This window comes from Bombina bombina, chromosome 2 (genome assembly GCF_027579735.1).
Source record: "Bombina bombina isolate aBomBom1 chromosome 2, aBomBom1.pri, whole genome shotgun sequence".
NCBI classification, from domain to species: domain Eukaryota; kingdom Metazoa; phylum Chordata; class Amphibia; order Anura; family Bombinatoridae; genus Bombina; species Bombina bombina.
Genome location: NC_069500.1, coordinates 1,109,632,579 through 1,109,644,624, shown reverse-complemented (window position 1 = coordinate 1,109,644,624; position 12,046 = coordinate 1,109,632,579). Strand labels below are relative to the sequence as shown.

The window sequence follows — 12,046 nt, the reverse complement described above, 5'->3', positions numbered from 1 at the left end:
AAGCAAGTCTGTCAAAAGCCAGCCTTTCAGTGGAGAGATTTTTAATTGTAAGAAATCTACTGAATGTTAAGTGAAACTTAATTTTTATATCTATTATTTGAACCGATACAGAAACAATTTTTACTATTAGTGAACGCACTCTATATGGCCTAGTTTCCATTGAGGTGGTAAAGTTTGGAACTGGTGGTAACTTAAAATGTCACCATTGACTGCCTCTCCTGATTGGCTGACCGGTCCTGTCCCACTGAGAAAACAAATTTGGGTTAAAAATTTGCTAAACTTTGAATATTTGTATAGATGGTGTACCATTTATTACAACTGAAGCTAACTTCTTAATTAAGATACTTACTAAAATATGTATTTATATTCAGTAATTGGTGATCTAACACAGCACATTTATTTTAAATTGATGATATTACTTTACCACCTGAATGGAAACTAGGCCTATGTTGTTTAAAGATACTATGTGAATACACCCCCCTACCCACTGCTGAGATCTGAGTCAACTGGCGATGTGAGTGGATTTTTGCTCAGACAGCGATCCCTATTGTTTCCCGTGGATGGCTCATTGCAACTTGTCAGGACAAAGAGGGGGCAGACAACTTTTTTATAATAAAAATGTTCTGGGCGTGTGGGTTGTGAGACTGGAGAGACAAAAAAAAGGTTATTTCTTGTGGGTCTCACAATCATTTTATCAATGGGGCCTGGGAGAGGTCTATTGTGGTAATAATATAGAGAAGATTTTTTTAATGAGAAGACTAACAACATCAGAAAAGGGCTTCTACCATTCAAAGTTCTAAGACATAAGTGCAGAAAGAGACAATGTTATTAACAGACTGAATGAGTTTACATACAAACATATAAAGAGCATGCAATGTTACCCATTCCTGTTCCAGCAGGTGCAATCTCTCTTGAAAAAATTTCCAATGCCTTTTTCTGCTTGTGATGAACAGATAGCCAAATGACAGCTTCTCGGGCATGCTGAAAAGTTTAAAATGGTGTCATTTACAATATAAATGCATGGCATATAACAGTATGGCACATAATATATGGAAAAAAAAATGTTTTCACTAGGCTGACTTTTTGTTCTAAAAGTTTAAGAGCTAATTATGCTATTAAAGTGACATATTGCTTGAATATGAATATATACATGATTTTTTCATGATTCAGATAGAACATATAGGGCTAGATTACAAGTGGAGCGCAAAATATCCATTTTGCAAAAGTGATATTTGCGCTCCACTTAGTAATACCAGCGCACACAAATGTGCACTGGTATTACAAGTTAGGTGGAATGGAAGGAATGCAAGGAAGCTTTTCACTCACGAGAGCGTGCTTCCATAGGCTCCAAAGGGAGTCTGGTTCTCATGCCGTCAGACATGGCACGAGAACCTAACGCATCGAAGGGGGCAAGTCGCACAGTGATGGGCAGCAAGTTTAAATATATATATATGTCTGTGTATGTTTATATGTGTATGTACACATATTAACACAAATATATATGTATATAAGCATATACATATATATTTATAGAGAACACACAGTCCCCATAGACCGCAACGTAAAGGCACACCTGCTAACTTTAACCCTATAAAACTGATTTGTGCAGTTTTAAAAAAATAATAATAAAGATGCTATTCTTTTTTTTAATTTTATATAGAAACATTTGCTAAAGTTTAGGAGCAATTGGGGTAATTTTTGAAAATGATTATTCCAATAAAGCATTGAAAATTTGGCATTTTGGAGAGCTTCATCCTTATTTGTTTCATTATTGTTGGGGAGTTTGGTAGTGACTCCTTAAAGCTCTATCCGGTGGTTTTGTTGCTGGATAAATTTGACATTGTAATTTTTGAAAATGAACCAGAGATCTGATCTCTGGTTAAGTTTCGGAGCACTAATAACTACAGCAAGCTCGTGGTACCAATAACCAGCCACTTGTAATGGTTATTTATCACGCTCCCGCAAACCGGCATTAAATTAGCGCTCTACTTGTAATCTAACCAATCATTTTAAAAACTTTCCAACACATACTTGTGCATATGTCTGTAGAATATTATGACCGTCTTTGTAAAATATCTTACTAGAGGTCCCCGGTTGAAATTCTTAATCATTATGTTATCCAACCTCAAAATCAATGTGCGTTATGTGGATCCAAATTACAGATTTTACTGTTTATATGTTGACAATTGCTTATGTCCATAACTAAACCATAACCTTGTTGTTCTTTATTAATTTTGAAACCTCAATAAAAACACAATTTAAAAAAACAAACAAAAAAAAAACCTTTCCAATCTACTTCTACTATCTATTTGTTTTGTTCTTTTGATAACTTGTGTTGAAAAGCATACCTAGGAAGACACAAAAGCAGCATTGCACTACTGTGAACTAGCTGATGATTGGTGGCTGCACATAAAAGCTATCCCTCAGTAGTGCATTGCTGCCTCTTCAACAAAGGATATAATAGAATAAAACAAATGTGATAAAATAAGTAAATTGGAAAGTTGTTTTAAATTGTATTCTGTATCTGAATCATGCAAGACAATTTTTTGGTTTCATGTCCCTTTAAAGGGACACTGAACCCAAATTTTTTGTTTCACGATTCAGATAGAGCATGCAATTTTAAGCAACTTTCTAATTTACTCCTATTATCAAATTGTCTTCATTCTCTTGGTATCTTTATTTGAAAAGCAAGAATGTTAGCTTAGATGCCGGCCCATTTTTGGTGAATAACCTGGGTTGTCCTTGCTGATTGGACAGCACCAATAAACAAGTGCTGTCCATGGTCTGAAGCAAAAATTTGCTGGCTCCTTAGCTAAGATGCCTTCTTTTTCAAATAAAGATAGCAAGAGAACGAAGAAAAATTGATAATAGAAATAAATCAGAAAGTTGCTTAAAATTGCATGCTCTATCTGAATCATAAAATAAAAAAATGTGGGTTCAGTGTCCCTTTAAGTAAAACTGTCTGCATAAAAAGTGGACCTTAAAGGGCAGCCAACAACAAAATTGTTATTGTTTAAAAGATAGATAACGCCATTACTACCCATTCCCCAGCTTTGCACAACCAAACATTGATATATTAATATTCTTTATAACATTTAAACCTCTAAATGTCTGCCTGTTTCTAAGCCACTAAAGACAGCCTCTGATCACATGCTTTTTATTTGCTTTTTACAACAAGAAACGAATCCATGTGAGCCATATAGATAATGTTGTGCTCATTCCTGTGGCGTTGTGGCTGACACTGCACTAATTGGCTAAAATGCAGATCAATAGATGATAAATAAATAGTCAGAAGAGGCTTAGAAACAAGGTAATCACAGAGGTAAAAAATATATTAATATAACCATGTTGGCTAGGGAATAGGTAATAAAGGGATTATCTATCTATTTAAACAATAACATTTTTGGAGCAGACTGTCCTTTTAACATAATTGTATAACTGTGTACATATGTGTTCTTGGACTCAATGGCTGATAGGGACAACTCCCACAGAAAAAAAATAATTTCAGTATAGGATCAATTATTTTTATTAAAAAAAAGCAGCATCTTAATACATTTTCAGACATGGATACTTTTTTTGAGTCCCTTTAATATACTTTCAAAATAACACTGGTAGAAAGTGTCTTAAAATATAAAATGCATTTTAACACTTAAAGGGCCATGAACCCCACATTTTTTCTTTCATGATTTAGAAAGAGAATGCAATTTTAAACATCTTTCTAATTTACTTATATGATCTAATTTGTTTTATTCTCTTGATATGCTTTGCTGAAAAGCATATCTAGATATGCTCAGTAGCTGCTGATTGGTTGCTGCACATAGAATGATTGGTTGCTGCACATAGAAGCCTTGTGTGATTGGCTCACCATGTGCATTGCTTTTTCTTCAACTAAGGATATCTAAAAAATAAAGCAAAATAAATAATAGAAGTAAATTGTAATGTTGTTTAAATTTGTATTCTCTATCTGAATCATGAAAGAAAGATTTTGGGTTTAGTGGCCCTTTAATCATTCAGGGCCAGATTACGAGTGCGCCCGAGTGATAAGGGATATATATTGCGGGTGTTTGCGCTCGTTGGGCTTACCGCTGGTATTACAAGTTAAAAGTAAACGCGATCACTTGAGCGCTATCGCAATTTACGAAAGAATGATTACTGCAACTTCAGAGCTCTGGTTAACTGTTTTCGCAAAACATAAAAGTTGCACAAAACACATCAAAAATACATTAAAGTAGTTACACTCATAATAACACCATCTGATAAACATTATTAAAAAATATATTGCACACTAAAATTATAAGGGCTCAAAGATATGAGATCTTGGGTGTTAGAAAAAAAAAAGCAGGCAAAGGACTTTTAACATAGAGATCCATACATATACATCTCTAAAGACGGATATGCATGTATATATACATTTCTATATATGTGTACAGATGTATTTTTGTATGTATATGTGTATATATGTATTTACAGACATATATACACATAAATACATATAAAGACATATGTATAAGTGCATTGGAGCCCTTTGCAATTAAAGGGACATTATACACTGGATTTTTCTTTGCATAAATGTTTTGTAGATGATCCATTTATATAGCCCATAAAGTTTAAGAAAAAAAATGTATAGTTTTGCTTATTTTTAAATAACATTGCTCTGATTTTCAGACTCCTAACCAAGCCCCAAAGTTTTAGGAGAATACCGAGGTATACCTACTCCAGCTTGCTTCTGTTTGTGTAAAGGGTCTTTTCATATGCGGAGGAAAGGGAAGGGGGGGGGAGTGTCTGATATTTCCCACTTGCAGTGGGTGTTCCAGTAACCTTTTTAACAGAGCTAAACTGGGAGCTTCTAAGTAAGTTTTTAAACTGTTTTATACTGGATTTTTATATCAGTATCTGTGCATATTATTCTTTATAGTAGTGTCTATTACATGCAGTTATATGAAAATTGGTGTATACTGTCCCTTTAAAGGGACATAATACTCATATGCTAAATCACTTGAAACTGATGCAGTATAACTGTAAAAAGCTGACAGGAAAATATCACCTGAGCATCTCTATGTAAAAAAGGAAAATATTTTACCTAAGAATCTCCTCAGCTCAGCAGAGTAAGTTCTGTGTAAAAAGTTATACTCAGCTGTTCCTAGCTGCAGGTAAAAAATAAATAAATGAAGAAATGAACAGCAGCCAATCAGCATCAGCAGTGCTGAGGTCATGAACTCTTTTACTGTGATCTCATGAGATTTGATTTAACTCTCATGAGATTTCATTGTAAACTTCCATACACTGAATAGGGAAATAACATAAGTGCACAAGGCTCATCCCTTCAGCTATCCTGGGACAGACATACTAATTTGCTGCTTAGAAGTCCTTTACAATGGGATGTGGCTACTGAGGAACTTTTGAGGTAAAATATCTTTCTTTTTTACATAGAGATGTTCAGGTGATATTTTCTAGTCAGCTTTTTACAGCTATGCTGCATCACTTTCAAGTGTTTCAACATTTGGGTATTATGGCCCTTTAAGTAAATGAAAACATGTAAAAGCATATTTATGCAATACTCATATTTTATAAAAGTTTTAACTATTTATTTACTGTGAATATAGAATATGTTGTAAGTATTTATAAATAGATATTCCTATATATATATATATATATATATATATATATATATATATATATATATATATATATATATATATATATATATATATATATATATATATATATATATATATAGGTATACAGTGGGTATTGAAAAGAATCACCCCCTTGAAAATAATCACATTTTGCTGCATTGCAGCCTGAAATAAAGACAGACACAGTTTTTGTTTATCCAGTTGTAATTACTCAGTGCAACTTATAAAATTCAAGTGAAAGATATAACACCAACATGCCAGGCAAAAAAAAAAGACAATTCAAAAACAGAATCACTGAGTTGGAAAAAGGATCACCCCCTTCTAAAATTACTTGTAAACTCAATCAGGTGTAGCTAATTGCCTTCTCAATGGCACACACAAAGTCATTTGACTTTCAATTGTGATCAGCTGTGGACATATTGATTAGCTCAGCATTAAACGAGCTTTCCTGGAGCATCTCAGTCCCTTGTAGTGCAACTGAAGCAAACAATCAACTATGGGTGGCAAGGCACTGTCAAAAGGTCTCTGGGATAAAGTTGTGGACAGGCACACGTCAGGAGATGGATACAAGAAAATATCAAAGGCTTTATCAATGCCTAGAAGCACAGTGAAGTCTATTATTAAGAAGTGGAAGGTATTTGGTACAACAGACCCTCTCTGGATCAGGACGTCGCTCCAAACTGGATGAAAGAGCCAGGAGGAAACTGGACAGAGGCTACCAAGAGGCCCACAGCAACTCTGAAGCAGTTGCAGGAATTTATGATAAAGAGTGGTTATTGTGTGCATGTGACAACAATATCACAGATTCTCCATAAATGTGGCTTGTATGGGAGGGTTGCAAGAAAAAAGCCACTCCTCAAGACAGGCCACATGCAGTCACGACTGAGCTTTGCCATAACACACCTAGGAGATTCTGAGGCCACATGGAAAAAAGGTGTTATGGTCAGATGAGACTAAAATTTTATTATTTGGCCTCACCACCAAACAATAGGTATGGAGGAAATCCGATACAGCTCCCCATCCAAATAACACCATACCTACAGTAAAGCATGGAGGTGGTAATATCCTGTTATGGGGGTGTTTCTCTGCAGCAGGCACTGGAGCACTTGTCAGGAAAGAAGGTATAATGGATGGGGCAAAATACCGTAAAATTCTTGAGGAAAATTTGCTGCCCTCTGCCAGGAAGTTGTCAATGGAAAGAAGGTTTACCTTCCAACATGACAATGACCCAAAGCACACAGCAAAAATGACCACACAGTGGTTGAAGGAGAAAAAGGTAAATCTCTTTGCATGGCCTAGTCAGAGTCCAGACTTAAACCCCATTGAATATCTGTGGCATGACTTGAAGACTGCAGTCCACATACGATCACCATCAAATGTAACAGAACTGGAGCAGTTCTGCAAAGAAGAGTGGGCAAATCTAGATGTCCAAAGTTAGTAGAGACATATCCCAACAGACTAAAGGCTGTAATTAAAGCAAAAGGTGGTTCAACAAAATACTGACACAAGGGGGTGATCCTTTTTCCAACTCAGTGATTCTGTTTTTGAATTGTCTTTATTTTTGTCTGACATGTTGGTGTTATATCATTCACTTGGATGTTATAAGTTGCACTGAGAAAATACAACTGGATAAACAAAAACTGTGTGTCTTGATTTCAGGCTGCAAAGCAACAAAATGTGATTATTTTCAAGGAGGGCGATTCCTTTCAATACCCACTCTAGATATGTATCGTACCAAAATACCATCAGATATATGTTGAAACATTTATTTATGAATAAACAGAAAATATTCTGCTATGTGCAGAACATTGAAATGTGAAATACTCATATTTTCATGTCGGGTTAACAACAATGAGAATATGCAATCGGGTTTGTGTGAGAGTGGGTGTTAGGTCTTTAACACTTTTTTTTTCTCCATTGACTTCTATGGGGAAAACGTGAAAGCACACGTGATATTCTAACTTCGTCTTTTTGCGCTAGTCGGGTTAGTGTGAGAGCAAAAACAGTTTTCTTTGAACTCTTAATATGAGCTCAACCCGACAAGCACAAAAAGCTTACTTTTAGCACAATTAATGCTCAAGCTGAAGAGTTAATTTGCGTTCCACTCCAATCTGGCCCACCATGTCTTATCTAGTAACAACTATCTGCTATTTTTATGTAGGCGCACCAAATGTGTTCAGCTAGCTCCCGGTAGTGTATTGCTCCTTTGAGACTGACTATAATTATCTGATTGACTCCTTTGTAGGGTTAAACAAACAGTTATAAACAAACTAATGTATATATGTCCCTTAAAGGTATTTAAAAAAAATAAAATTATAAACATTTTTTAATTCAGAAGATTTTTAAAACCCTGTTGTAATCTATCAAAATTCACACACTTAAACATTGTGGGCAAGATTACAAGTGGATCGGTATTTTAAAAGTAAGCTAGAAGTAAGCTTTTTGTGCGAGTCGGGTAGCGCTCGTATTAAGTTGCGCCCAAAAAGCAGTTAACATATTCCCCCATAGAAGTAGAGGGAGCAAAAAAAGTGGGGGGAAAACACCCTACTCGCGCAAACCCGATCGCATATTCTCAAGTGTGCTAACTTGACATGAAAATATGAAGTTTATATATATATACATACACAAAACATGGAAGGGAACTGCACTCTCATACCGGACCGGGTACACATCCATGACCCTGCAACATGACCCTGCAACATGCTCAGCCCTGGGTGCCACTGGCACTCACAGGAAGCTGTGCTGTCCCCAGAGTCACAGGCAGTTAACCCCAGACAGGTCTGGGTGCAAGAACCATAGGGAAGATTACAAAACAAATTAATACAACACACAGAGAAAACCCAGCACTCACTTACAAGCTCTCAGCTAAGATTTAAAAGCAAAAATGGAAAGGTTAGTTACGGCATCTGGCCAAATGGGACAAGCCCAGGTACCTCGTCAAGGTCCTTTCCAATACCCGGTCCCTAAAACAGCCACACAATGCAAGCTCTCAAATCCAAACAAACTGGGAACAAGGGAAGGGTGCACAGGCATATGTAATCACCCTAGACATATACAAAACACAGAAGGGAACTGCACTCTCATACTGGACCGGGTACACATCCCATGACCCTGCAACATGCTCAGCCCTGGGTGCCACTGGCACTCACAGGAAGCTGTGCTGTCCCCAGAGTCACAGGCAGTTAACCCCAGACACGTCTGGGTGCAAGAACTATAGGGAAAATTACAAAACAAATTAATACAACACACAGAGAAAACCCAGCACTCACTTACAAGCTCTCAGCTAAGATTTAAAAGCAAAAATGGAAAGGTTAGTTACCGCATCTGGCGAAATGGGACAAGCCCAGGTACCTCGTCAAGGTCCTTTCCAATACCTGGTAGCCCAAAAAGCAGTTAACATATTCCCCCCATAGAAGTAGAGGGAGCAAAAAAAGTGGGGGAAAAACACCCTACTCGCGCAAACCCGATCGCATATTCTCAAGTGTGCTAACTTGACATGAAAATATGAATATTTCAAATTCCAATTATATATAAATATATATATATATATATATATATATATATATACACACACACACATATACACTCACTAGCCACTTTACTAGGTACACATTGCTAGTACCGTGTTGGACCCCCTTTTGCCTTCAGAACTGCCTTAATACTTTGTGGCATAAATTCAACAAGGTGTTGGAAACATTCCTCAGAGATTTTGGTCTATATTGACATGATAGTATCACGCAGTTGCTGCAGATTTGTCATCCATGATGCAAATCTGCCTTTCCACCACATCCCAAAGGTGCTCTATTGGATTGAGATCTGGTGACTGTGGAGGCCATTCGAGTACAGTGATCTCATTGTCATGTTGAAGAAACCAGTTTGAGATGATTTGAGCTTTGTGACATGGTGCATTATCTTGCTGGAAGTAGCCATCAGAAGATGGGTACACTGTAGTCATAAAGGGATGGACATGGTCAGCAACAAAAGGTAGGTCGTGCATTTAAACAATGCTCAATTGGTACTAAGGGGCCAAAAGTGTGCCAACAAAATATCCCCCACACCATTACACCATCCTGAACCGTTGATACAAGGCAGGATGGATCCATGCTTTCATGTTGTTTACGCCAAATTTTGATCCTACCATCTAAATGTCGCAGCTGAAATCGAGACTCATCAGACCAGACACCGTTTTTCTAATCTTCTATTGTCCAATTTTGGTGAGTCTGTGCAAATTATAGCCTCCGTTTTCAGTTCTTAGCTGACAGGAGTCGACTTCTGCTGCTGTAGCCCATCTGCTTCAAGGTTCAACGTGTTGTGCAATCAGAGCTGGTATTCTGTATACCTTGGTTGTAACGAGTGGTTATTTGAGTTACTGTTGCCTTTCTATCATCTTGAACCAGTCTGCCCATTCTCCTCTGACATCAACAAGGCATTATCGTCCACACAACTGCCGCTCACTGGATATTTACTCTTTTTCGGACCTTTCTCTGTAAACCTTAAAGATGGTTGTGCACGAAAATCCCAGTAGATCAGCAGTTTTTTTTTAATATTCAGACCAGCCTGTTTGGCACCTGCAACCATGGGAAGTTCAAAGTCACTTAAATCCCCTTCCTTCCCCATTCTGATGCTCAGTTTGAACTTCAGCAAGTTGTCTTCACCACGTCTAGATGCCTAAATGCATTGAGTTGCTACCATGTGATTGGCTGATTAGAAATTTGTGTTACCAAGCAATTGAACAGGTTTACCTAATAAAGATGCCGGTGAGTGTATATCCGATGGTATTTTGGTACTATATAATTATTTATAGGTAAGTATAGATACAGACAGATATATAGATATGTATTGCATAAATATGCTTTAAAATGTATTCATCTACTTAACTGTAAAGGGCTCCAATGCACATATATATACACATGTATATATATATATATATATATATATATATATATATATATATATGTGTGTGTGTGTACATATGTATTTATGTGTATTATATCTGTAAAGGGGCATGCCGTCAATGGCCTCAATAGCAAGCGGAATGGACCGAGGCAATAAAGCAATAGAGTGCTTTGATACAAAAGCACTGTCAATGAAATAGCCATTGCACTGGAGTCAACAAGAGCCTGGGTGACTATGGAGGAGTCCGCCCAGGAAAGGACAACCGTGACCAAAGGTTTCTCCTTTAGCGGTTCCGGGGACAAGGATAAACCACCCAAGGTCTGCTCCCGACAGGACCTTAGGTGCGAGCATTTCTCGGCCATGTAGGACAAGACTTTAAAAGGTGGCCCTGTAACCCACAATAGAGGCAGAGCCTCTCCCTTCTCCTAAAGGCCCTCTCTGCTGCGGAGAGACGCGTGAATCTCAACTGCATCAGCTCAGCAGTACCCATTGACTCGGGACCAGGAGGCATGGGAGGAGAGGGAGGCATGGGTGGGAACGAACATGTAGGAGACAATGGAACAGGAGGCTTCCGCAAGCGCTCCTTGAAAGAGGACCTCTCTCTGATGTCAATTAGGATTAAAAAAAGACACCAATGCCTCGAGATCCTCTGGTAAATCTCTGGCAGCAACTTCGTCTTTAATCGCATCAGAGAGCCCATGAAAGAAGGCGGCAACAAAGGCTTCATTGTTCCAACCTACCTCTGCGGCAAGTGTACAGAACTCAATGGCATACTGAGCAACAGATCTTGTACCTTGCTGAATGGACATGAGTCGTTTAGCAGCAGAGGAGCAGCGAGCCGGAACATCAAATACCCTTCGAAAGGAGGCCACAAATTCAGGGTAATTTGAAATCACTGGGTTTATTTGTCTCCCACAAGGGATTCGCCCAAGCAAGAGCCGTGTCAGAGAGTAAAGAGATGAAAAATCTCACCTTAGCTCTGTCAGAGGGAAATGCCTGAGGTAACATCTCAGAATAAATGCCCACCTGGTTCGAAAACCCTCTGCACTGATTAGGATCGCCTCCATCCTAGAGGTGCAGAACCGGACATGCTCCTGGTAGGACTAGGTGCAGCAGCGGAAACAGGAGCAGCCATAACTTGTGGGACACTCTGATCCAAATGTGCAGTGCGAGTCAGAAGGGTTTGCAGGGCTAGTGCAAATTGATCCCAGCTGTAATCCTGTTCATCCATCCAGGAAATGATGGTGGGTAAAAGTGGATTATTAGCACCGTCAGGATTCATGGCCCTTACTTAATGTAAGGGTACCAGGAATCCGACTGAGACGTGAAGTGCAAAAATAATCACACCTTTATTAACAACAAAAAATAATAAAAAAGTCCACAAGCCAAATGACAAGCCAGGACTCAAAGCCAGAGCTGGTAGTCAGACGAGCCGAGTCAGGAGCCAAAGCGAGTACTCAAACGAGCCGGGATAGAAACTAGGAAAACAGCAGAGGACGTCAGACAAACCAAGT

At 38.1% G+C, this 12,046-nt stretch overlaps 1 protein-coding gene across 1 annotated transcript in view; it reads right to left on the bottom strand.

Annotated features, from left to right (window-relative positions):
• Positions 1 to 12,046, bottom strand: part of LOC128650086 (uncharacterized) — a 373,885-nt gene that overhangs the window by 103,992 nt on the left and 257,847 nt on the right. The window contains exon 14 of the mRNA XM_053703762.1: positions 882 to 981. Within this exon, the coding sequence (XP_053559737.1) occupies positions 882 to 981 (100 nt within the window). The remainder of the gene's footprint in view (positions 1 to 881; positions 982 to 12,046) is intronic.